This window comes from Hyaloscypha bicolor (genome assembly GCF_002865645.1).
Source record: "Hyaloscypha bicolor E unplaced genomic scaffold K444scaffold_136, whole genome shotgun sequence".
Taxonomy (NCBI): Eukaryota; Fungi; Ascomycota; class Leotiomycetes; order Helotiales; family Hyaloscyphaceae; genus Hyaloscypha; species Hyaloscypha bicolor.
The window spans coordinates 517,614-542,606 of record NW_020194638.1 but is presented as its reverse complement, the minus strand read 5'-3'; the positions used below and the strand labels follow the sequence as shown (position 1 = coordinate 542,606).

General features: G+C 48.5%; 9 protein-coding genes across 9 annotated transcripts; 4 read left to right on the top strand and 5 right to left on the bottom strand.

Annotated features, from left to right (window-relative positions):
• Positions 1-154: 154 nt before the first annotated feature.
• Positions 155-1,053, bottom strand: K444DRAFT_634742 (uncharacterized protein; the record flags this gene model as incomplete). The annotated part of the gene is made up of 2 exons (XM_024883782.1): positions 155-386; positions 455-1,053. 2 exons carry the CDS (start codon positions 1,051-1,053, stop codon positions 155-157), a joined length of 831 nt encoding a protein of 276 aa, XP_024730849.1.
• Positions 1,054-3,557: 2,504 nt separating this feature from the next.
• On the top strand, positions 3,558-5,366 carry K444DRAFT_667625 (GPI2-domain-containing protein). The gene is made up of 3 exons (XM_024887321.1): positions 3,558-3,585; positions 3,645-4,034; positions 4,081-5,366. The coding sequence occupies exons 2-3, from the start codon at positions 3,707-3,709 to the stop codon at positions 5,229-5,231; spliced, it is 1,479 nt and encodes a 492-aa protein (XP_024730848.1). The 5' UTR covers positions 3,558-3,585; positions 3,645-3,706; the 3' UTR covers positions 5,232-5,366.
• K444DRAFT_618404 (uncharacterized protein) lies at positions 5,366-6,100 on the top strand. The gene has a single exon (XM_024881316.1). The coding sequence runs from the start codon at positions 5,805-5,807 to the stop codon at positions 6,021-6,023; it is 219 nt and encodes a 72-aa protein (XP_024730847.1). The 5' UTR covers positions 5,366-5,804; the 3' UTR covers positions 6,024-6,100.
• A 794-nt stretch (positions 6,101-6,894) lies between these two features.
• On the bottom strand, positions 6,895-8,536 carry K444DRAFT_667624 (uncharacterized protein). Its single transcript, XM_024887320.1, has 3 exons — positions 8,104-8,536; positions 7,817-8,046; positions 6,895-7,743 (listed from the first exon to the last, which is right to left on the bottom strand). Exons 1-3 carry the CDS (start codon positions 8,505-8,507, stop codon positions 6,980-6,982), a joined length of 1,398 nt encoding a protein of 465 aa, XP_024730846.1. The 5' UTR covers positions 8,508-8,536; the 3' UTR covers positions 6,895-6,979.
• Positions 8,537-9,108: 572 nt separating this feature from the next.
• K444DRAFT_539899 (P-loop containing nucleoside triphosphate hydrolase protein) lies at positions 9,109-11,733 on the top strand (the record flags this gene model as incomplete). The annotated part of the gene is made up of 6 exons (XM_024875669.1): positions 9,109-10,175; positions 10,238-10,557; positions 10,609-10,851; positions 10,908-11,104; positions 11,216-11,465; positions 11,519-11,733. 6 exons carry the CDS (start codon positions 9,109-9,111, stop codon positions 11,731-11,733), a joined length of 2,292 nt encoding a protein of 763 aa, XP_024730845.1.
• A 1,234-nt stretch (positions 11,734-12,967) lies between these two features.
• K444DRAFT_646365 (S-adenosyl-L-methionine-dependent methyltransferase) lies at positions 12,968-14,115 on the bottom strand (the record flags this gene model as incomplete). The annotated part of the gene is made up of 2 exons (XM_024885191.1): positions 12,968-13,738; positions 14,101-14,115. The coding sequence occupies 2 exons, from the start codon at positions 14,113-14,115 to the stop codon at positions 12,968-12,970; spliced, it is 786 nt and encodes a 261-aa protein (XP_024730844.1).
• An 824-nt stretch (positions 14,116-14,939) lies between these two features.
• On the bottom strand, positions 14,940-15,895 carry K444DRAFT_667622 (uncharacterized protein; the record flags this gene model as incomplete). The annotated part of the gene is made up of 1 exon (XM_024887319.1): positions 14,940-15,895. The coding sequence occupies one exon, from the start codon at positions 15,893-15,895 to the stop codon at positions 14,999-15,001; it is 897 nt and encodes a 298-aa protein (XP_024730843.1). The 3' UTR covers positions 14,940-14,998.
• Positions 15,896-18,780: 2,885 nt separating this feature from the next.
• K444DRAFT_634736 (uncharacterized protein) lies at positions 18,781-21,980 on the top strand (the record flags this gene model as incomplete). The annotated part of the gene is made up of 4 exons (XM_024883781.1): positions 18,781-19,204; positions 19,317-19,957; positions 20,226-20,882; positions 20,919-21,980. 4 exons carry the CDS (start codon positions 18,781-18,783, stop codon positions 21,978-21,980), a joined length of 2,784 nt encoding a protein of 927 aa, XP_024730842.1.
• A 108-nt stretch (positions 21,981-22,088) lies between these two features.
• Positions 22,089-24,898, bottom strand: K444DRAFT_699566 (P-loop containing nucleoside triphosphate hydrolase protein; the record flags this gene model as incomplete). Its single annotated transcript, XM_024887986.1, has 9 exons — positions 22,089-22,646; positions 22,692-22,762; positions 22,810-22,955; positions 23,013-23,035; positions 23,083-23,445; positions 23,498-23,609; positions 23,659-24,261; positions 24,316-24,642; positions 24,707-24,898. The coding sequence occupies 9 exons, from the start codon at positions 24,896-24,898 to the stop codon at positions 22,198-22,200; spliced, it is 2,286 nt and encodes a 761-aa protein (XP_024730841.1). The 3' UTR covers positions 22,089-22,197.
• Between the last annotated feature and the right edge of the window lie 95 nt (positions 24,899-24,993).

Below are 24,993 nucleotides of genomic sequence, written 5' to 3'. Positions count from 1 at the left end.
CATGCCTTTATGCCTCGAGAAACAAGTTGCCCAAACGCCGTGGTATGCATGCACCTTTTCCTGAACTCCTTGACCCAATCAATTCCCCCAAGCAAAGCCAAATCATCGCTCAGCAAATCAAATCAAATCAAATCACTAAATCCTCTCCCTCCCATTAAGCCTTCTCGTAAGCATCACTATCATACGAGAACCCCTCCCCTTCAACCTCCGTATCTGAATCCGCGTCTCGATATTGATCCCGTTCCGATATAAAGGAACTGCAGATGTTGAATCGAGGCGGAGGCGCAGGTTGGAGGCGAAATGGTTTCTTGACGACGTAAACCGCGTCTTCGTCCTCGAGGTAGATTGCGCCGCGTCGTTTGCGAGTTCCGCGGATTATATGTCTCCTGGCCATGAAATTAGCTCAATTCATATTTCTCTCCGAAAATTGGAGGGGAATTGGGGCGGGACGTACAAATCACCACACCTCTCACAAGCCTCCAGCGCAACCACCATGGCCAAAAACAACACCACGAGCCCTACAACCATCAAATCGCTATACTGCCTCGCCAGATACGCTCCCTGGATCTTGAAATACTGATCTCTTCCATGACCACACAACTGAATTGCTTGGGAAGGCGCGAACTCGGCGACTGTGGTGCCTTCTGCGGACTGCGATGCCCAGTACCGCTGTGCATCTTCTTTCCTTAAGTCCGGGAGCTCGGAGGTGGGTTTTGATGGGAGGGGAGTTGTGGTGTCTGGTGGCGAGCCGAGGGATAGGAGGTACGCGGAAGAGAGTGGATGTTGAGAGGAGAGCGCTCTGGTTGGTGGAGTACTGGGGGAGGGCGTGCGGACCGCGTTGTTGTAAATCTCGCTGAGGAGTTGTCCTGGTGAAGAGAGCTGGTGCGAGGGGAAGTGCGGCTCGGAGAGCTTTGTGGGTGGTGTGTTCGGCTTCGAGAGGGAATGACAGGTTGCGCTGCGGCAGTCGACGAGGATGAGTTCTTCCGTTGAGAGCGGGAGGGCGGAGGCGAGTTGCAGGAAGAAGAGGAGAGAGAGCGGTGATGTGGGCTTCATGGTGAGGTGTCGTTGTAAGAATGTATGTTACCGCGGGCGGTGGGATGTCAAGGGAAGAGGTTCCGAGGCCAGACGAGCGATTCCTTGCGTCCGGCATGCAATCCAATCCAATGCTCTTCCAATAATGCTATGAATGTCCTTGTTCCCGTACAGGCCGAATGCTTCTTCTCCAACAATGAAAGGCGACGAAAACGGTCAGGCGAGGTTGGGATGTGAGAGGTGACAGGAATGTGGAAGATCTCGGGGGGGGGGAGGGGGGAGATTCAACCTTTGAAGTTCGGAAAAGGCGTGGGACCGTGGGACGGGGCCCCTGCTGCGACTCGGGCTTGCCCATGCCCATCCATGTGCACGTTCTGGGAGTAGCACACGATGATACATCAGAGCACGACTTTGCGGTGCGCGATGACATTCAGAGACATGCTGCTGGGGTCGCATTGGGCGGGTCGAGTCTGGACTGGACGAGAGACGGAATTGCAGGGACTGGCGATCCAGGTGCGCATGGTGGCGCTAGGGGTGGTTGGCGGCAGTGAAGCCCATGTTTAGTTGTCGCCGTCGATTTTGGGCGATTTCGATTCCACACTTTGATGAATGCGGAATAGAGGCTGAACGTGCCGGCGCTCGCTCTGGAAGTCTGGGAGTCTGGAGAGAGCAAGAGACGCGAGAGGCATAGGGTGGGCGTTGATGGGCGTTGATGGGCGTCCGTTCCGCGGGGCATAAAATCAGAGACTGAGACTTCTGCGATCACGACAATCCAGCCATGGATTCGCTTGCAGCTACGAAGTGCAGTTCAGTTAGTACAAGTACAGCCACAGCAAACATCGAGGAGGCATTTCCGTGCCTCCGGATTGCTTCCTGGCTCTCGCCGCCCAGCCTCAAGTTGATGCTGGAAGCAACACTGAGGCCCACGAATAGCCTCAGATCATTTCCCCCTCCCCCGCTGCGCCGCTGGTTGTCCTACTGTATGATGGATGTACTTGTATCACTTCCTCCGGCAAAGTGCGATGCAGTGGGTGTGGGTGTGGGTGTGGGTGGGTGAAGGCTGGCGTTGCTGAACTCACACACGCCCGCAGCGCCGTTAAGGACCCCAGGGCTTGGCATTGACGCCGCAAAAGCCTAAATGCAAAAAGTTCCTCGAATCGCAAGCCCGCCTCTCCAACGTGTGCAGATAGCTCTCGCATGATTCAATAATGAATTGTGAATCGTTTGCGCGGTGAAGTCACTCCGTCGGAATATCCCCGGCTAAGAGAGTTGCTTCATCTCAACCTTTGGCAAGTGCAGACAGAATTGGTAGCGAGGTGATTGCACTATCTCGAATTCTTCCTAGAATAATAATAGTCAGCAGCTACGGAACTGTACTGTACAACAGAACCCCAGGAACGAGGCCCCCTTGCATTTCACAGCCCTGTCCCGGCAAACTCAAAACTGCCGTCCTGGTGGGGGCGGAATAGGGGACCACGCGATCCACCATCTCGATGTCTACTTGGCATCGAAACAGCCAAGTCAAACAACGACATCCACCGCACCTCTCATTGCGCCACCAGCAGATCAACCAGATCGTTGAAACAATTCAAGCTATTCGACGGTGCGGCACTTGTTCTTCGTCGTCGTCGTCGTCTGTCACTCGGCGCTGTTGCCTAGCTGGATTGAACCGGGGGCATTGCAAATTACGTGTTGGCAGCGACATTAAGTTCATTAACACGAGAAAACAATCCTGCGTGTAGGCTTGGCATCTGTTCATTCCGCATCTAATGCCTCACTCCTTCCCCTTTGGTGCTCGCCTGTTTCAGTGAAATCTTCTCTTCTCCGCAGGGCTGAGTTCCACCGCCTCAGCGTCAGCAAGCATCGTGAGCTGCGAGTATCAATCCGGCGGAGAGGTGCCCACCTTAGTCTGGCATAACCAGACGAGTGTTTCTTATCGTGAGGTGGTAGGTACTGAAACTATTCCAACACTGCCAAGAAGGGGGATCTTCACTGGGTTGGTGACATCGTCCGTGAGCTTCTGGGTTTCAGGATTGCACATCTCACGTGATGCGGATCTACATTGCAGGTTTCAGATGTCCATGGCGAAAGATATCCGGTGGACTTCGACTGACCAGGAAGCTTACTGCGGATCTCCCTCTCGACGAATAGCGAAGCATAGATCTGAAGTGAGACTACCATCAGCCTCACACCTCCACAGAATATGTTGCCATTCTTAGCATCTTGACATTGAACACATGCAGGTTTTACATTTTAAAATTGAAGGGAACAGAATATCATACTATTTTCTGATCGGCAACTTAGCTCGGGACTCCTTCCTGGGGTCGGATACTTTGGCTAATTCTCCCTACCCTCCCAATAATCTCCCATTATCCGAACCCCCAGGGGATGGGAAAGAGGGAAAGTTGAATCTAATGTCACGTGATAAACTTCGAATATTCTTCCCACGGATAGGAAGGGAAGTTGTCCCGACAACTGAGAATAATGTCAAAAATTTCACGTCTTCTTCTCGAGACATTTACCTATGCTTCTCTGTTTCAATTGCAGTTCCAAGTAACGTGTTCAGCCTCGTCTACGTTGGCCGAAGCGAGCACTAACGCAAAGATGTCAAGCAATTACGAGGCTGAGAACACGAATCTCAAATTCATCCTCGCATGCCAACTCCCACTTCAATATGGTGCCCAACCCGGCGCCCCCGCCGTCTGCGACGATAACAGAGCCCCTTCCACCTTTAACGCGAAGTACGACACTCCCTCTGTACTCCTACAGACCGATCACGACCGATCGTACCCTTCTCGCACCTGAAGATGCCATCTATCAAGGTTCACCACCGCGCAAGCAATCTCCGGCCGTCGCGAAGGCGGCAAGGGATCTGCATATGACCAATGGGCCAAACGGGACTGCACGAGTATCTGGAAGAACGCGACATAAGGATAGACCGCGTAGTGGGAGCCGGAGGAGGAAAGGGACGTGGAAGAAGCTGTTATGGGTGAACCAATCTTGTACGCTCTACTTCAGCCTCCAATGGACTCTACTGATGTAACAAAGACCCGGATAATTATACCGATCAAGAAACCTTCCTCGAACATCTCCAACGAAATCCCCGTCTCCAACCCTACGACTTCTGGCCTCTTGTCGCCGACTCCACAATCATAGTCCAACACGTCTGCTCCGTCATAATCTTCGTCGTCTGCTTCGTCGGCATCTTCCAAGAACGCGTCTCCCCCGTCGCAATTGTAGGCTGGGGCAGCATTGCCACATTTCTAGGCTGGTTTTTATGGGACTGGTGGGTCGGACAAGAAGAATCCACAAAGCCCAGCACAACCCCAGTCTCCACCTCCACGCCCCTCGACGCCTCAGCCTCGAGCTCTGTCTCAAACCTCCTCAATTCCAACGGAAATGGACATGCCAATGGCCTCTCATCAAAGCATTCCCACTCTGCATCCGTCTCTTCCCTCTATTCAAGCACCTCAAACGGACACTCCACAAATGGGCACTCCAAGCCCCCAACCCCGCCGCCCAATCACCCCAATCACCCGTCTCCCAACTCCTCCCTTTTATCCCACCGCACCTCACTGCGCCTCTCAACTGCAAAATCCGCACTACTAATCTACTTCACCCTCCTTGGCCTCTCTCCTATCCTCAAATCCCTGACCAGATCAACGTCCTCGGATTCAATTTGGACAATGTCCCTCCTACTCTTCGCAATCAACATCTTCTTCTTTGACTACGGGTCCCCGCCGAGCCGGTCCTCTGTTGGCGGAGGGAGTAAGAATATACCTGCGAGCTTGAGCACGAATGCTGCGCTGATGGCGAGTACCGTGCTTGCTAGCCGGTTGCCATCAACGGGGCAAGTCTTCTCCCTCACTCTATTTTCAATCGAAGTCTTCGGCCTGTTCCCCGTTTTCCGTCGCTATGCCCGGCAACGTTCATGGCGCGGTCACGTCACCCTGACATCCTTCTTAGTCGCCGGAGCGGGAGGGGGTGTAGGGCTGATATTAGGGCACGGAGGAGATGGGAACGGGTACTTCGACTGGCCGTGGAAATCCGGCCTCCTGGGTGGGATTATCGGTGTTTTGGTTACTGGGCTCGTGATGGGAGGGTGCAGTTGGTGGTTGATTGGGCTGCAGAAGTATAAGAATGAGATTCATGGCCCATGGGATCCCGCACGGCCGGTTATTAGGAGAGACGATTACTGATTATTGGGGTAATCTCATCGAATCTAAACCTCCCTTCCTTCTAACGTGGTTAGTCACCATCGCCGCTTTGCTCAAGCGCTACTCACCTTCGCCTTAACCTCTACTCAGGTTACTCAGTCACGTTCCTGCTCTCCCTTCTATGAATCAATCATGATTTACCTTTCTATTCGACTCTGCCGTGCGAAAGTTGTCAACTCTATACGATTAAATCCAGGGAGACCAAGTCGGCTCCCAAGGAGCCCAACCCCCGCCTAAAAATACATTCATCCATTTCTCAAGGCAGATTGTTCTCGCAAGATGGCAATATCTCGCGCCACCTCCCTCCCAAATCTCTACTCTTCCGTATACCTTCTTCCACCAGACTCTTCTCCATCCGCCCCTCCCACTTTCTGTGCTAACCTTAACCCCCTCAATACGACGAAATCTGTCAGTTGCCATACCCGTGATTCACCCCTTTTCGTTAGCTCAGCTGCAGAGACATATAAACCCTCCGCTGAACCGCCCCTCTTGTAATCTTAATTCAGACATCTCAATCTACATCAACTTTCCCCTCATATTTTGAAACTTAATTATATGCCAAACATTGCCTTGTTCATGCAATTGTCAAAATTCTGTGCTAGGAACGGAATGCGATATCCGTTGGACCTTGAACGAGGGTGGGAAGAATTCACAGAGACGAAGGAGCGCGGAAATAGGAAGGCGCAGTTAGGGAATCGTGTTTGGTCTTGGGCTGGCCACTGCGTTGCAGCGTTGGTTATGGGAGGTGTTTGGATGGCAAGTTCTTGTTTTTGATTCCTTACTAGCTCGTACGTTTTTCAGGCTAAAAAGGGAGTTTCACGCGCCTCAGGCTATAATATATACAAAGGCGGTCTCACCGATAGTGCTTCGTAGGTGGGGTAATGTCCAAGAAAGGAGGACACCGGCCACTTTATCTCTTATATACTATGCCTGGCTAGGTAGCCACCTAACTAGGGAATTAAACTTATTCAAGCTACTCTCCTCCTCCAAGAGGCTCTTCCCTTACTCATACTTAGAGATACTATATGAAATATAGAGTACTCCCTTAAGTTATTCTCAAAAATACTATTTATAGCAAATTTCCATTAATACTTTATGTTACTATTTATAATAATTCTGAGCTTTGTATGCCTCAATTACTACTCGTAAATATAGATATTTGTTCGGGCATATCCCTCTAATTCGAAGATTTGAAACTATTTCCCTTTTGAGAGGTACTCGCTAGTAGGCTATTTTAGCTAAAAAGAGAGGGCTCTAGTAAGAGGTTGAGAGATATTATGGAAAGAGCGCCCGGTGCGCGAGCGAGGGTGGTATTAAAGAAGGATCTCGAGATTAGGTCGTGTCGTTGTCGATTCGAGACGACGCAGTCGAATTGCATCATTCAAGGAGCGTCGTTTTTTGTAACTCAATCTTTGTCCTATAGCCTATCCTCAGAAAGCAATAGGTTTCTAGTCTGCACCGCGAGGAGGTGTTGAGTCGTCACAGACCTGTGAGGTGTTTGAATTTGGTTAGGTTCTGTCAATAAACTCTTGGATGTGCCACGCAGCGACCCAGCTAAAATTTAAAGCTTTTTAGTGGGGACAGGTCCGACAGGTCACGCAATTCGATTTTCAGTCGAGCCATGTTTCAAGGATATTCTTTCAGTCTTGGTTTACTCCATAAATCAACATCCAGTGACGTGATTACAATTACGAAGAAATCCATGATAAGTTAAGGAAGTCAGTGAAAATTTATGTCCAGAACTTCTGACCCTGTCTTCCAAGGTCCTCTTTGACGGCTCTATCCCGAAGATCCTGCTCCCCTAAAGTCTCATCCTTGGAGATGGTATCCCTGAGACTCGCCACTGATCCTGTTGTAATATATAAGACGTGTAGATTATTGTGCCGGAGCACTTCGAGCAGCTTCCGCATATTGTTTCGCGTACTAGTGTGCTCCAGCCATTGCAGCCCATCCAATATGCAAAACACAGGCTGGGTTATGTGGCTGACTAAATCCTCAAGGATCAAGAGGGCATCTTTGCACGCCCTCTTTGTTCCATCGAGGCGCTGAAATCGGCTTTTCGTCAAATCAATGTCCTCTACAAGTGGTAGTGAAAGTATCTCGAGAATCTGCTTTATGAGGGCATACAGGACAGCGGTCAGCGCTCCCATCTCAGCTGTCTCATTCAGTTTGAGGCTCTTTGCCGGGCTGAGCTGGCAGAAGAATGATATCATCGGAAAGTTGGGACGATGTTCATACGCAAGATTCACTAACTTGAGTCCAATTCTCGTCATATTGTTTTCTGAATCGCGAGTCGCCGTGTAAGGGCCCTTAATCCACAGAGTCTGTGAAGACGGACTTGCTCGGCTCCATCGGAGAAGGCGGTCCAAAGTCTGCTTGTTCACCCTGGGAGGCTTGATAATTTGACCAGATAAGAGAATGCGATCGCGGGAGAAGAAGTCTTCGAGGCAGCGAGAATTAGCCATAACTTCATCGAATGTCCAGCGACGCCTTTCTAGATATATGTTAGCAAAGTGCTAGAGTCTAAAACTGGATGAGGTCCAGTTTGCATATCGGATTACTTGTACCCGTAACCATTGGAGGGGTGTTCTCCCTAGTCTCAATTCCAATACCAAGAGCTTGAAGAGGATTGGGCAAGGAATCTGGAGTATACTGCAGTTGCGAGTTCCTTGACGCTACTCCAACTTTTTCGCACTTGATTTCAATTCTGTCACACTTGTTTGATATGCGGAGGAGTTCTTCCTGAATCAGCTTTTGACCACCATCCATTTTGCGATCCATGTCAAACAGTTTCTCGCTATATAGCGTTAGCGATTCCACCAAACATAGGAAAGGATCATAGAGAGAAACGCACCTGTGCTCTATTGTGATGATTGTACTCAGGGAGCTCGAGTACCCTTGCAATCTCGCTTGGAAGTCCGTCCATTCCTTCTCTTTGAACAAAGACTTTCCCGACCTCCGCAGCTTTAGCTCCATCTTATCAGTTGCCTTGAAGTTGCATTTGTCTAGTTCCTGGGCCATCCTCGTCACATCGTCGTGGCATGACTTCAACATGTCGCTCAATACTACATCTTGGCTCTCCTTTACCGCAGGATTGTTGCTGAGTCGCTCCAAAATATGCAATAAATTCTGCACATTTTTGACAATGTACGAGACTGTTTGGGGCCCATCTTTGATAGATGAGAATGTTTGGCGGATGAATGCCAATCCAATGATGGTGAACTGAATCAGCGAGACCGCGTTCGAGGCAACATCCATGGTGTTGTGTTTCGAACTTTACATTGCACAGTTGCGATGAATTGAATATGAAAATGGAAAGAGTTAGCCTGCCTCGCTGCATAAGGGTATCTCGTTGTTGGGCCGTCATGGGCTGCCTCGGAGGCGGCACAGGCAGACCGGAGTATGCCTCACTGAAGCGAGGCCTTTGTTTGCATTAGGTGTGCTGCGGCAGAATCATTTTGGAGGCTGTACATTTCTTCATTTCATTCGTCCAGAACGCTACAAGGTTGGCTTACAAACACAGAATGCCCAAATTAGCGGGCTTCAGTGAGAGCTCTGAGTGGTGCGACTCTGCTGTATGCAGAATAAGCTTGAAGCAGACATTCCAGGCAGATCGAAAGGCTTATTAGACAAAAGTGGCAGCCTGGACCAGCTGGTTCATGTCTCGCACATTGTATGGAAATATTCCTCCTCGTTTTCCAGATTTACTGGAATTTATTACCCGCAGACACCACACCTCAATGCGCCATCTCCTTGTGCAATTTTTGACAAGGAGACTTGAGATATATCGCATTCTTCAATCACTTTACTGCCAAATACACAATACACCCCTGTATGCAACAAAGGTTTTGCATGAATCATGCATACGGCCAACAGTGACAATTCCTCGCCGCAACAGCCGGCTGAGTTAGGCGAGGGCAACGAGTCTGGGGAGTCCCTTAAAGCTAGAGTCAACGCAACGAAGAATACAGAGATCAATTCGACCGAATCCTCCAAGTTGGACCAGAGTGAGGCTTGGATCAAGTATTCCATCGAATGGCGAGACCTGAAGGATGAGTTCAAGTCTCGACATGAGGTAACCAAGGACGATTTCGACATGTCGAATCCAAGACGCGGTAGCAGCCGTCCCGCTTTTGAACGTGTCGCTGTTTACCGGATAAAATCGTCGCCAAATACAGTGTCGAGTTTGCACTCTGGAGAAAGAGGTCAAGACGAAGCTCGGCCAATACCGGGCTGGTTACCGAGCTACTACATTCGAATCTATTCAGTGGCAATAATAAACGCTCTACGGTCTGTTGTCCAGTACTACCCTGGGCAGGATCTGAGCGGCGACTTTATTCAGATTGGGTGGCCGTACCCAGTTCTTGTGCACCACTACAGCCAATTGTGGAGCTTTCGAGAAGCGGTTGCAAAGAAAGAGCCTCATAGGCTATGCGTCCGTGAAAGAGATGTTGACAAGCACCTCGAACTTTTATTCGGCTTCTTGGACACGGAAGTAATGGAAGGCGTGAAGGCTGAACAGGAGCGCAACAGTAGAGGCTGTTTTACTTTCGATTATTTGTGGGTCGCATTGGAACCTGGCAAGACAATTTTCTATAGCACTAGAGAAAGTGAAGAGGGGTTATTTCAGCATGGGGTTATTCACTCCGCCTCAGGCGGCATTTTTGGGCAATCGCAGGGACAATGGACCATCAGATTGTGGTCAATGGAATATGACGGGTTGTACTTGGGTCGTGTGCTAAAATTTTATATTTGGAATAAGTTTGACGGAGAGAGCACAGACTTTAAGAATAAGGTCATTTTTATAAATGACGAAGATCTCGCGGATGCCAATAAGGACGAAAGACTCAGGACAGCAGTCGAACAAGGCAAGAGCTACTGGAATTTAGTTAGTAAGCGGTGCAGATATCATCAAGGTACCACAGCGTAATTTCCAACGAATGAGGTGAGTAAGAAGATTTAAACCTTTCCTATTCCGAGCTAACAAGTTACCAGGTCGAGGGTATGGTAATGGTCGATCTGAACAGTTTTTATTCTGAGACAAGGAGGAAGACTGCCAAGGGACCGCCCCGTAGCCCTTTTGAACCTCCGATTCCCAATTTGATGGATAAAAGCGATCACAGGGACTTCGCATCGGACTGTCCATGTCATATATGCAGTAAAAATGAGAATGAGAAAGTACAGAAGACAGCAATTTTCGACCGATATGACTTCATCACTCCGAAAGACCAACCGACACTAACCAATCACCAATATTTCCTATGTGCGAAGCAAATTCATGCATTCGTCTTCAAGACCAGGACGTGGGGTAAGCGGGAATTTACCAGTATTTTTTCTGCGCAAGCTAACCGTATCATAGAAAAAGTCCATGTAAGAAACCTCTCGCCGCCCAGGTTCTATAAAGACATGATCGATAGTCTTGTCATGGATAATGACCGATTGAAGACTCTCAAGTCATTGACAGGAAGCTTGTCAAGACTGAACCGTCATGGACGGGTGCTATTAGAAAAGCCGTGGGCAGCTGACTACGTCGACGGGAAAAGAAATGGGTTGATATTCTTGCTGCATGGCGGACCCGGTGTGGGGAAGACATTCACCGCTGGTAAGCCCTGCCCTCATCTAGGATCGCTGTGCCTATCAGACTAATAGACAATCCAGAGTGTATTGCCAACTTTCTGGAAAGACCTCTTATGGTTCTCACAACCACCGATATTGGCACCAATCCAGAGGATGTAGAGGAAAATCTGACTCGAAACTTTAAAGCCGCGAGAAATTGGAACGCAGTTCTTTTGATTGACGAAGCAGACGTCTTTGTGGCGAATCGCACAATCGAAGACCTTCACCGAAGTAGCCTAGTTGCAAGTATGCCAAAAAACCTCTCTGAAATTGAAATCAGTGATCTTGCATCAAGGCCTGCTAGATCAACTTTAGCTAATTGTCGCTCAGGCTTTCTGCATGCTCTCGAGTTCTACGATGGTCTTCTTTTCCTTACAACCAACAGGGTGGGCACGTTCGACGATGCGATTATGTCGCGAGTGCACATCCAGATGTTCTACCCTGACCTAAAATCTGAGCAGCGCTACACTGTGTGGAACAACTTCATCCATAAGTTGGAAGCTGAGAGGCCTTCGATGCAGGTGAAGTACGCTGTGAAGGAGTACCTGCGCTCCAGCGAGATGAAAGACTTTGAAATGAATGGCAGGGAAATCAGAAATGGTGAGAATATCAGCTAAAATTATATTGGAAGAACTGCACTGACGGGTATTCAGCTTTCCAGACCGCCGTTGCACTGGCTGAACATGGCGCGGAGGAAGGTGAAGGCGGCAAGACGCTCTTGACAGAAGAGCATCTCAGGGAAGTGATTGAGCTAAGCAGATCTTTCAAAAAGTACTTCTCCGACCTACATGGGTCCGAGGGCAAGCGTGCCTACATTCGAGGAGAGCGGCTAGATTCGTTGATCAAGGCGCTTGAACAAGACTACTAGAGTTAATTGTAACGAATATAAATATTATTGGAATTGTATACGCTATAAATTATATGACGAAGTAGTTTGTATACTGGGTGTATATAGACTTCGGCTTAACCCTCCTGCCTTTAACATTAATTAAAGGGTGCTCCGAAGGTTTTTTACCTCTATGTCGGGGGAAATGTAAAACGACCCTCCCCTAGGTGTCGATCGGGGGTGTCGATTGGGGGCCAGACTAACCTAAAGTAAAGAAATACCAAAAAATCTAGCTTTCCTTTAAGTTTAACTTACTATATAAAGAATTATTATAATTTAATTATTTTCTTATATTATAGAAGGCCTAATTATAAGCTAATAGGATATGAAATTTTTATTATATAATAATTAGTAGATTTAAGAAAGTTGAAAGAAGATAAGAAAAGTTAGAATTTTTAAGGCCTCAAGAGAGCCTGAAAATCTAGCGATTAAGCACCTGGAACTTATTTACTTCATATGCAATAATTGCCTCGCTTATCCCATGCCCCAAAACTAGAGCTCTTATACAAACTTCCCTATTACTATATTAAAGAATCTAATTTAAGAAAAAGGCTTAAGTAAGAATAAACAACTAATTAGGCATTATTAAAACTCTAAAATCCATTAATACGCCTAATCGACACCCGGGGGTGTCGTTTTACATTTTCTCCATTCTTCTGGTATCAATCTTGAAGAACGTGCATGAGTAGCGATAAAACCTTGATCCTCTATTGGACGATTAGTATTATGACCGGGTAAGCGAGCCGTCCCGCTCCGGGGAAGCCCAATCCGGTGCCGCGGGTGCTGCTTGTGGCGCCGGTTCAGTGCGGATTGTAGATCCTGCGGGGTTGCGGTGAGGGGAATCGTGCCATATTTTGAAATCGCGATTGGCTTTCCCCTCCGCTGTCATCTTGCCACGGAGGAAGTGACTTGTCGACCCTGTTTGCAGGGCCCGGTACCTGGGGACTTTGAATGCTTGTTCCCTACCTGCCAGGCGGCCAAGCTCATTATTGTTTAATCCTATCTTCGTTTTATACTTTAATTCGGGGCCTAGCTCGACGTACTATACTTCCTAAGTGCTTTAACTTAGGGGATTTTAAAAACGATTGTAGGATAAATTCTACAGATAAACTGGATTTAGCAAACGGGACCTGGGGTTATTCTATTGGTATATTGACTTATCTTGAACAAACCACCGATTTCCGCGCAATTATCTTCAACCACCTCATGCAAATTTCTACTTCACAATAACTAGCACTCCATAATTGGGGATAGTCTTGTAAGTCTCCAGCTCAGCCAAACCCGCACCCCCCGGCCCTTCCCCCTTCAAGTACCTCTCTGGTACTTTCGTAACACCCCACTCCAGTTTGCCCTTCAACCCCGCCTCTCTCGCCGCCTCCTCATACAATTCCTTCTTCAGATGGTAGCATTCAAAGTTCAGCTCTCCAACAGGCGTATCAGCATGTAAGCGGAAATAAACCCCATCCTCGACGTCCCTGATATAGTGGTAGGTCAGATATCCAGTCCCCGCGGGCGGGGGACGAGCGTTTGCCTCCGCATTGAGCGAATCTATCGGGTTCGACGAAGGCGGAACCGTGACTGAAACAAAACGCCCCCCGTCCTTGAGATTCATGGCGATGTTGCGAAACATGTTGACCAGACCCGCGCGATCGGGGGCGTAGTTGAGGAGCCAGGCGCCGAAGACGAGGTCAAACGGCCCGCCATCGTAGGCTTGCGGGATCGAACAGTCGGCTTGGATAAATGATACCTCTTTCCCTACGCGCCGCGCTTCGTCTATCATGACGGAGGAAATGTCTACCCCAAGGACAGAGCTTGCTCCCCATGCCAGGAAACTGTAGGTGTAGAAGCCTGATCCGCATGCGAGCTCGAGAATTCGAGCTTTTTCGATAAAAGGCGCTACAGTTTCATGCACATTCTCGCGCTCGATGAAGGCAATCGATGTTGTACGGATGTAATCGTAGGGTCCTTGAATGGTATCATACTGCTGCTTTGTAGCTGCCATATTTGCTGGATATATGGTCTGGAGAGAGTCCTGGAAGACGGGTCAAAGAGTGAAGTGTGGGTTAGCGAAAGGAGTATGCTTCTTGTGCGGGGTACGAGTAAAAGAAGGCTTCCTGCTTCCACAAGGCAGGAAGGCAGTTTGGCCGAAAAGGCTTGGCCGAATCTTGTCACGTTTTTGGCCCTTTCAAGCCTAGCGCGTAGCTAACGTGAGCACATATGTAGTATGTGTCTGCTTGGGCGGGAATTTTCACATTGTGGTCGAGGTACATTCTTCCAGCATGGCTAGTACTTTACATTTTCCATTGATTTGTTTTCTCGATATTCGTTCTTTCATCTTCCCATACAAACTGTCGATTTCTCCATTGTCGTCTCGTGCCTGATCATCACAATGTTGTCGGATTCTCGAACTTCTACTCTCCGTATCCTCAGTGGGATTGACCTTCCTGGAGGCAAGAATGAGAAGAGTTATCCTCGCGGTTGGCTTTGCATAAGAGCCGCGGTTAAATGGATTGCCTTCGTTCTATTCAAGCCTGGACAATGAGACGGAGTTTCAAGGGCTATCATTGCATGTCTCGAGACATTGCTGTTCGGAGCTATGGTAGCTTTTTTCTGTTGTTCCAGCTAATTACTGGACGTTACGGGAGAGCTGATTTTAATGTGCTATGTTAATCTTGGTTTCGGTTACAATGTACATGGTTCGAGTAGGACTTTTGAGGCTAGTTGCCTCTATTCTTCCAGGCATGATTTGAGTGTTCAAGAAGTATTTGAAAAGTCGTAACCGTAATCTCATGTTTCAATACACATTACACCCACGGGGTATGACTCAACCCGGGTATCTTGCGTTGTTCCAGCTGAGGTCAGCATATTGAGAGAGGGTTGATTCCGACAGTTCATGCTGATCTTTGCTCTTCCTTGCATTTCATTGTTCGAAGCTCAAGTGGGACATTTGAGGCCGCGCTTCTTTCATTCTTCTAGCAAAGGTCTGGACATTCAAGATGCATGCCACCACAAGTTCGTTCATTGATGTTCAGTGCCTACGTGGGACATCGAGGTGCAGGATGGTTGCATTTTCCAACAAGGTCGGGACGTTGAAAATATACTGGCTGCCACAGATTTTCCCCCTTGATCTCCAATTCCTAAATGGGAAAATGAGAGGTGGGCTGTTTTCATTGTTCCATTGGCTATTCGTTCTATGAAATAAACGCGTTTCTATTGTTCAGCGCATGCGTGATACATCTACAATTCCTCAGTTCTTGTCATCGCCGGCACCAGGTTCCTTCGCATCTGCCTCATCAACGATCTCAATCTTGCCTCCAACGCGTCCTCTGACGTTGCACAGACTGACAATTTTGGCCTTAAGTTGTTCGATTTCCTCCCTCGTACCCACGGTCTTGACGCCATAATCGCCCTCTTCCGCCCAATCTTCATATTCGAATCTGATTTCGGCCTTGCTGCCAACATCTTCTGCATACTTTCTCGTTCCCTTGATGATTCTTCGAAGTTGAGCCTTGGCCGTCAATCTGAGGAATATGATATCGCACTTCGTCGAGGAGAGAGAGTGTAAGGCAAGATTAACCCAGTGGAAGTCCGGCTTCTCGTCTCCCAGCCAGCCGTTCGTTTCAGAAAGCACAACTTTGCCAGCGCTAATCTCGTCCTTGAGGCCTGTAACGAACTTCTGGCCTCCGCTAGGTTCATACGGCGCTGCTTGAAACCCGACGTTCTCGTCTAGGGACTCGCATCTTGTGAGAAAGTCCGGTTCATCAACCCAGAACACGTCTTTGAGTCCTTTGCAGCCTGGCAAGCGCCCGTCTTCCTTCCCGACCGTTGTATGTAACCTTTGCGGGAGAGTGCCGTGTCCGTGAAGTACGTTTGTGATTCGATGGACTGGTGACATGGCGAAAGGAATATTGGGATCGAACCAGACAGCACAGCAGTCATAGCCAGAGTCCGAGTTCTCCGAGATAGTGATGGCGATGCGAGAGATTTGAAATCCTAGTTGACAGATATGGTTGATCTTTCGAGTGCAAGTGTTCTTGCCGAAGTAGATAATGTCTGCATTGGGGTTGTAGTAGACCCAGCGATGCCAGGGCACAGTGTTGTTCTTCAGGTGCATGACGGGGATGAAGGCATCGAATCTGGCCATGATGTACAACTTCATACACTCGTTTCGGCTCTCTTTGCAAACTCGGAGAATGGTAGGGGATCGGCGGGATGAACGGCAGACTGTTACATCCCAGTGCTGACGAGCCCATGTTGTAGATTGTTCAATCTCAATAAGCCGACCTTGATTTGCGCTCGTCCTCCAGATCCTGAGACGAACCTCGATCGGCAGCTTCGGGAAGAGGGTGAAAGTCGGATGGCTGGTTATAGTGTCAGCTGGAGTTGAGTGGATAGTTAAAGAGTTGGGAACGAAAGGAATAATAGGAAGGTTGAAGTGTTCCTCAAGATATCAAACAACAAATTCTCATTACCTAATTCTGCGCACTTCAGAACAGGGAAAAGTTTATAGCTGAAGGTGAGTCTAAAGACATCCACCAAAATGAAAAGCTTAGTGAAGCTATATGTTTGGAAGTAAAATAGAAGGGAGAGATTTTGATCTCAAATGTAGTTGAGGGTTTGATTTGAGTGGAAGGGCCAGCCCCTGCGGCCGCGTCCTCGCTTCGACTGATTATCTTCGTAGCGAGGGCAGCAAGGGAAAGGAGAACAGTTTGTCTAAGGAAATACCCAAAGGCGATCGCTTAGAAAACAAAGGGGCAAACCCCTGCGGCCGCGCCGGACTATCTTCGTAGCGAGGGCAGTGTGGGAAAGGGGAGGAGAACAGTATTGTCTGTAGAAACATGCAAAGACATGGGACAGAGAAAGAGGTATAAGTAAGTGAGGGATCGTATTTGTAAGGAAGATATAGACAAAAGTGGAAATTGAAGTAGAGTCTATGGGGTAATAGTGAGAGGGGAAGGTGAATCTGCGAGGAAGAAACTCACAACAAGCAGAATGTGAAGGTATTATCCATCTTAAACTGAGACGAGCAAGAAGTGAAGCGCATAATCCGTGAAAGAGAAGTGAAAGGGTAGCAAGCCCCCTATGGCAGTGTCCTTTCAGGTGTGAAGGAGAGGAGGTGCGACCGGGATATCTCTGTGACAAGCGAGCCCCTGCGGCCGCGTCTTTTCAGGTGTGAATGAGAGAAGGTGCAAGCAGGATATCTCTGTGACAAGCGAGCCCCTGCGGCCGCGTCTTTTCAGGTGTGAAGGAGAGAAGGTGCAACCAGGATATCTTCGCGACAAGCGAGCCCCTGCGGCCGCATCGTAACTCGTCTAAAGGAAAGGGGGTTCTTTGTGCTAAGATAAGGGAGTTTAGAGCAAAAAAGAGGGGGAAAGTGAGGTGAGATAGGTATTATTTGTAAGAACTTCCACAATATAAATGGAAAGCAAACGGATTTTCTGTCCTTAGCCAAGAAGTGAGGAGAAGGTGAAGGATATTATTTGTAAAAGAGAATGTAAACACGGCGGAAAGTAAACGCATACTGCACTTGCCTTGTCCGCAATTAAGTAAAGAAGATGAACCAAAAGTGAGCCCAAACTACGACATCTCGTCCGGAATCGAATAAAGAAGGATGGGCCGAAAGTGGAGTCTTTCTGCGTCTCTACTGAAAAAACGGGCCGAAAGTAGACTGAAACAAGATAAACAAAGTTTACCTTTCATCGCCGTTCTTGCTCTCGTCCCGCTCCAAGGAAGCCTTTGCTGCTGCTGCTGCTGCTGCCTCCATGCCTGCGCTTGTTGTGGTTGTGTTTGTGGTTGTGGTGTGGTGTCGAGGAAAGATGGAAATTGAAGAGGAAGGGAGGGAGGAGGGAGGAGGGAGGAGGGAGGAAGCTCGGCGGGTGGGAGGAAATAGATAGATGTGGGGTGTTGTCGGAGCGGGTGAATTTTAATCCGAAGGGAATAGCCGAGGCTCGCTTACGAAACGAGGGGTGAGCCCCTGCGGCCGCATCGCTTCGGCGGCTTCACTCCGGCTTCACTCCGGCATTAGAGAGAGGGGGTAGGCAGAATATCAAGGGGATGGAAATGATTTGTCCTGCAGCTGTGTAGTGGATCTCTTGTGCTGCTGGCAAAGAAGTGCAGACAGTAATGTCCCTGGAAAGCTCGGGGTATTTGTTTACAGAGATTCAGGCAAAGTGAAGAAAAATGGAGTTATCTCGAAGTTAGGTTCTATGTTCGTGGATTTCAGTCGCGGTTGAATGTCCTCCCTCATAGGACTATGAACAGGATAATTCCTAATTATTTTACGATAAATTTGTAGACTTTAGCTATGTTGGATATTCTTGATATTGTGGCACAATGAACTGGAGGAATCTGGAGGACTTCGAAGCATGTATTTTGAGGATAAGACTGTGGATATTATGCTCATTTAGTTGATCTTGATCTTGTGGATCAATGAACTGAGCGATGGCTGCCAATTTCCTGGCTCTAATATCCTTGATCTCGTCACGCAAACGGCCTAAGCTTAGCTGCGAATTTCCGTTAATGATTATTCCTAAGCTTGATGGACAACGAACTGGATAACCTGGAAGCCTTCTGGGATAGATTTGTGGATTTCAAGTCAGTTTTAATGTGCTTGAACTTGTAGAACACTGAACCAGACCTGGGCTGCAGATGCCCGGCCTATCGTCCCTGATCTTATGGATCAAGGGGCTGCACCATGGCTGGTTTCTATTGCTGAATATATATGGGCCGCGGGGACAATAAGGCTTGAAACCGAGCGTAGATAAGTGCTTGGTTAAAGGCAGCAAGTGTTTCTAGAAGCGCTTTCACTAGCGAGCAATTGACAAAAACTCCGATCTCGTCAATTTGACTTTCAACCTCCTACGCCACAACCACAGCCGCCAGTCCACCATCAACGTGGAATTTATTATGCAAAGTTCTCAAGAATATTAAACCCTGGTAAGTTCAATGTTTTGGCGGTTTTGGTGCATTGCCCCTTCGACCTCTGCTGATAGCACAATTCCAGCACATTTCGATCTCCCTCTGCCTGAAATGGCACGTTGTACAGTCTGCTTTGCGGAAGGCGCGAAAAAGTGCCGCGACTGTAAATCAATTTTCTACTGTCCCGACAACTGTAAGAAGTCCGACGGCTACTTGCATAAGTGTGGCAAGTTCACCATATTTGCCACTCAACATCCTCGGCCATCTAACGAAGCGCTTCTAGTCATCAAGCTCGAGATCGATTCCCATTTCCCGAAACTTGATTGGGTTCAAGGAGGAGCGGCCTGGAACATGCAAATTGTAAAGCAAGGAAATGAATTCAACAACCCGAGCAAGATCGACTATATTGACGTTGAGGAGCCTCGATTGGTGGCGGAGAAGAGAATCCACGAGCACGCAATCCCTTCTCTTACGAACCTCGAGGATACTGTAGCAATCCACTACCTCGACACTTCAAAGGACAGAAGCCAAACTTGTGCGTCTCGAAGCCCACAAGGGATAGCAAACATACGGTTGGTGTGGACAAATGGTTATCTTGAGCTGGCCCGGATTGGCCTCGGAGGCTGCTGTGTACAAGGATGTCATAGCCGCTGATCTTCACTTTGCTGCGGACTTCTTCAAGTCATTCGGTGGGAGCAAAGGGGCAGTACTGGCCGAGGATTATCGGGCCGCCATGTTAGCTAGCGAAGGGGATACATTCATGCAGGGTGCACCTAAGTATTCTCTCGCCGTAGTCTCAAACGGACACCCACTCTTCCGCGGCAAAGCAACCCCAATCTCGACAGAAGTCAAGGTTCCGATGGTCACATGCGGATACAATACAACCCTTACAACCCTCTCTTCCTCCACGCCAGACAAGGAATGGAGCCCCCATAGAAATCCCTCAGCGCTGGCTATGAATCTGGATATTAGCACCTTGAGCAAGAATTGGGTTTGTGTGGACAAGACGGTCTGGCCTAAGAACAGTGTGGGATATATTCTGGTGGGCAAAGAGGACGGCCGGGGCGTTACTGAGAAACATCTTGAGGTTATAGCTGAGTTCTGCATCCGCATTCAACATCTCTTTTTGGGGGAAATGAAGGAGGAGTTGGGATTGGAAGGAGGGGAGAAAAGTGCAACGAGGTTGAGGTTTGTGCAGGAACATGTGAATAAGAAGAAATTTGAGAAGTTCTTCAAGGTGTATAAGGAGAAGAGATCTCAGAACGGAGATAGATCCTGGGACAAGACGGTTTGTCCATCCTGAGTCTAGACTGGGAGGAGTGCTTTTGATACTGGATGCAACCGGTGGCTTTGGGGATCTGGATGGAGATGCTTGCGAAATGTTGTGGGGGAGAAAGGACATACTCCTCTTGAACATGATCTTTGCCATCATGTCACAAAGATCGGAACTCGTTCATGAACTCTGCTGCATTTCCACAAGTGATTGTCCAAACTATCTCCGTGGCCGCTTATTCTTGGCTTGTCTTCCCCCCCCCCTCGTAATTTTCGCTTCCAAGTTCTCCTCGCCCAACACGCAGTTTATTGTCACTTTCAAGACCACAGCCCGCAGCCACCTTTACAGCGCTTCAGACATCTACATCTTCTTCAACCCCGATAAGGCTTTTCTGGTCACGCCATCCAAGACTCTACATCACCACGAACTTTATCTTGGACAGGCGTACGTTCTCGTTGACAACACCTCTTCAATTCCGAGCCAGTTTCGAAAACTGCTTGGACTTCGTCTAGAACTATCGTACTATTTCGGCTACCCTTCTTGCGACATCACCAAAATTCAACGAAATTTCGAACATTCCTCCCTAATACGCCTTCAACACCCCAGATCATTCGGTTTATCCTCCTTGACGATACCATCAAGTTTCCTCGAGCTTACGAATTTTGTACACGAATCCACCTTCATTGCCTCAACGGTCACTGTCGCTTCACTTGACAATATGCCTCCTCTTCGATGTACCGTCTGCAATGCCAGCAATGCGACGGAGTGCTCTATCTGCAAATCTGCTGCATACTGCTCTGAGAGGTGTAAGAATGACGACGAGAGACTCCATCTGCTGGTCTGCAAGCAATTTGCTGCTTTTGTCGACAAGAATCCTCGCCCTTCGGAGAAGGCATTCATTGCGATTAAGCTTGAGCCGGAGTCGAAGGTTCCCGAACTGGTTTAGGTTCAAGGACGCAACTACAATGACTTCAAGATCGTAGAGATGGGTGCCTCTTTCAATCAACCGGTCAAGCACACCTTCCTCGGCGACGATGACCCACGACCCAACGAAGTCCGAATCACTTCTCACTCAACCCCGAAGTTTGATCTTGATCATACCGTTGCCTTCAACTTCCGTGATGCGTTCTTCTACGATGGCTCAAAGACCAATGAATGTGTCGCCAATATGGCGAATGGCAAGCATAAGCACCGCTGGTGTGGTCGACTCATCGTTCTTGCCTGGCCTGGCCTCAAGCTTGAGACAAAGGTCTATCAAGATGTCACTGCTGCTGATCTCCATTACGTTACGGACTACTTCAAGTCTTTCGGTGACGGTCTCGGCGTTAAGGAAGAGCTGAAGATTGGTGACCAGCCTGTCGACTTCGAGAAGGTTACCGATGTTTCGAGGATGATGCAGGACCTTTTCGTCGACGGCAGAGTCAGGGACCAAATTTGGGGCGTTGTCATCTCCTGCAAAGGTAGCCGAAAGTTCCGTGGCAAGCCGAGATACGCACCCACCTCCGTCATCGCACTACATGGTATCTTTCGGTTGAAGGCAACGGAGCTCTCGAAAGCTATGAAGCTTCCATTCATGACATACAAGCAGCTCGCTGCCCCGCTGAAATATAATGGCCCCGGTTGGAACCCGTTGGCAAACCCAGTCGCCTCGGCTATGAACCTTAACCTCCAAGTCTTGAGCGATACCTGGGGAGGGGTGGATAAGAAGATGTGGGATGATGTTGGTGATATCATTGTTGCGAGGGAGGATCACAAGGACATTACAATGCAGCAGGTTGAGGCTATTGCCCAATTTGCTCTAAAGGTACAGAAACTTGTTACTAAGCAGGTCATTGCGGAGCTGGCAGACTCTGAGAATCAGGACAAGAAGGCCAAGGCTGCATTGCGATGCAAGTTTCTTCAGGAGGAAGTCTCTAAGGAGAAGTTCGAGAACTTCTTCGTGAAGTACAAAGTTGACAAGATTAAGAAGAAAGACAAGACTTGGCGCGGAGCTGTTTCTCCTTATTTGATGGGATGCACAATCTTGTGGTCAGTCTGATGAGGTTTGCTGGCTTGACTCGGCTTTGGGGTCGTTCGTGAAGTCTCGGAAAGAGACCAGGCTTCAGGTTGGAGAAAGATTTCTCTGGAGTTGTACATCGGGTCATACACCACACAAAGGAACGAACATGAAGCATGCTGGAGGACCGAATTCTATTTGACGTTCAGCCTTACTCATCATACTGCTCCGTGGCCAATACCGACCTTCCCTCCCTCCCCTATCTCCGTGACCCCCTAACTTCATTATGCCTCCTCGCATCCGTCGTGATACTCTCCAACTGCTCCTGAAAGTCTTTCGTAATATAAAGCACCTTCTTCAGATGATCAACCGTCATCCTAGCATCTCCATTCTCCCGCTTTGCTTTACTCCTTGCTAGACTTAGCGCACTCGCAACAACATTCCGAATTTGTCTCCCATTGAGTTTATCCCTCGAAGCGTATTCGTCCACGAAATCCAACACTTTGTTGTAATCTTTAATGGATTTGGGCTCATTCTCCTCCAGCTGCCGCAAAAACATGCGGAATACGTTCTGCTTTTGCTTCTGATCCAGGTCTTCGTAGCGGATTGCTAAATGGATGCGGGATTGAACAGCGATGTCGAGGGAGGTTATGCGATTGGTAGTTAAGATTATGATACCGTCGTAGTATTCGAGGACTCGTAGTAAGACTAAACCCGTGAGCGACCTGGCGCATCAGAGGAAGGGGGGCTTACCTGACACAAGCGCATTCCTGTTTGGCTCTGACTCACTCGTCCGTGATTCGAGGAAGACGTCTGCTTCATCACTGGATCCTGTCGGTGGGTGCAAATGGAAGGGGATTGGAGGACTTACACGAGGAGAACAGCTTCCCATTTTCCAGCTAGGTAAAACATTTGCTCGAGGTTTCGCTCGGCTTTTGAGGCGTCGAGACCGATTTCGGCGACGCTGACGATGAAGAGTGGCTTGCCTGTCGCTTCTGCGATAGTTTCTGCAGTGAGCTATGAAACGTTAGTATCCGTGAGTGCAAGTCGGATGGGAAGGGGTCAAAATCTTACAGTCTTCCCTACGCCAGGAGGACCTGAGCAATGTCAGCGTTGGTAAATCAAAATGTTGGCACAAGCTTACCATGCAGTAGCAAAACAAGACCTTTCCCTTTATCCTCCACAACATCCTTAACCTTCAACCTATCATTCTGTCCTCCTCTCGCGCCATGTTCTTCTACCAATGCCTGAATCATAATCTTGTAATCTTCATCCAACTGGAGCTTCTCCTTGAACAAGGACATGCTCGGATCCGGTACATCGGTCGTCTTGTCCACGCTGAATTGACCCCATATCTTCTCCCTAGTCGAGTACCCAAGTATTCGAGGTGGATACAATAGAAACTCCTCTGGACCTGGTTCATGGTCCTTTTCTTCATCGGCCTGGTCGCCAAACCAGTCTCCAGTAAACCATGGTTCAGATTCGCCAAGGATGAGATAGTCAGCACCTGTCGAATGGTTAGTGAAGTTCAAAAACGTACGTGGGGTGGAGACATGTACCAAATTGCAAGAAGGCTTCTGGGTCGACTATCACCGGCCCTTTGACCATGACTGTTTTGCGCTTGTCCCCTGTCTTCGGTTCCTCTTCATCATTGTTGGTGTTATCATTTTCCTGGAAGTAATATAAACAAGAAGCTCCAATCAGTTGAAACGGAACTTACCTGATCTTTGCTGTCCTTCCTTACAACACTCCTTCGCTCTGACAACGCAGGGCCATTATAAATGTACATCTGACTTGCGCCGGACGGGGATCGAACAATCTTGTTGTACTTCGCTCCTCGATCTTGAAGCGACTTGCAAAGAATTTCGATCTCTTTCTCTGATCCATCCATGTAATATTCAAGTGGGTAGCAAGGAAGCTGACTGATATCTTTCGTCCCCCAGTACCGATCAATGTTAATATCGTAAAACACCTTTGTCATCCCCTTCCCTTTCCAATCCCAGCACCAAACGGAGACAGAACGCCTCCTTGGCACACGATTGAACCTCGGAATTGGTGCAAGAGCTACCTCAAAAATTTGGAAGGCGTTTTGGAACAGCTTGGCAACGACTTTGGTCCTAGGCTTGAAAATCGACCACATCGTATCATATGTTGTGATATTGGCCTTAATGTTCGACTCTCGGGTCTTGAAGTAGTTTTCAAGCTCTGGGGCGGCTTCGACGCATTCGAGTAGCCTCACGAGATCTGCACGGGCTTGCTTCTTCTCGCCTTCTTCTCCTTCAACAGGCTTGGCAGCCTTCTTTAGCCCTTCCCAGTTGTGCACCTATACCCCAATTTAAAAGCTGATCAAGTTGTGGAAGATTAAAATGGTTCTTACCAGAGGGGCATAAGGAGCAAGGATATTAACAGTCTCGCCCTCAAGATTTTGCCCGGGGTATTCTGTGCCAATGACTTCTTTGACCAAGTTTCGAAGCCCTTCTGCCTCAAGATCAACTTCACTGTTCGCATCGCGGATGTCGCCTTGGTCGAAATTTACGACCTTCTTCCTGAATGTGAATGCAATTTCTCCATCCTCCGCCTTCTTTCCATCAAGGCTGACATCAACATCGACGTATGCTCCGTCCTCTTTGTTCCATTTTCGGACTACGCTTCGGTACCTAGATTTTGGGCCTTTATCTTCGTCTTTCTTCTGTTCATCGGCTTTCTGTAGAGAGCATTAGCTGATGAAACTTTGAGGGGGGCGGAGATGCAGGGGGTTGATAGCATACGTCTTTCTTCGTTTTCTCGTCATCACAGCTGTCATTGTCGTCCTCCTTCTCGACGCCGTTAGCAGCTGCAGCTACAGGCGTAGGAATGATCACTGGAGCAGCAATCGCGGCTTCGAGTTGAGCAATCCGTTTCTCGAGCAGCTCCGTGTATCTGGACTGCAGATCGGCGAACCTTATCTCCACGTCAGACATCCTCAGTGTCTTGGCCTCGACAATTTGGGAGAGAAGATGGGGACTCTGTCTAGAAAGGCGAGTAGGCGCTTCAGCAATGACAATAGGACATCCTT

Bases quoted from the DNA above. Each gene is read 5' to 3' on its own strand.
- K444DRAFT_667625 (XM_024887321.1), top strand. From the start codon at position 3,707: ATGGTGCCCAACCCGGCGCCCCCGCCGTCTGCGACGATAACAGAGCCC. The intron at 4,035-4,080 runs GTACGCTCTACT...GATGTAACAAAG, and splicing joins GTTATGGGTGAACCAATCTT to ACCCGGATAATTATACCGAT.
- K444DRAFT_618404 (XM_024881316.1), top strand. From the start codon at position 5,805: ATGCCAAACATTGCCTTGTTCATGCAATTGTCAAAATTCTGTGCTAGG.
- K444DRAFT_667624 (XM_024887320.1), bottom strand. From the start codon at position 8,507: ATGGATGTTGCCTCGAACGCGGTCTCGCTGATTCAGTTCACCATCATT. The intron at 8,047-8,103 runs GTGCGTTTCTCT...AACGCTATATAG, and splicing joins ATCATCACAATAGAGCACAG to CGAGAAACTGTTTGACATGG. The intron at 7,744-7,816 runs GTACAAGTAATC...ACATATATCTAG, and splicing joins CACCCCTCCAATGGTTACGG to AAAGGCGTCGCTGGACATTC.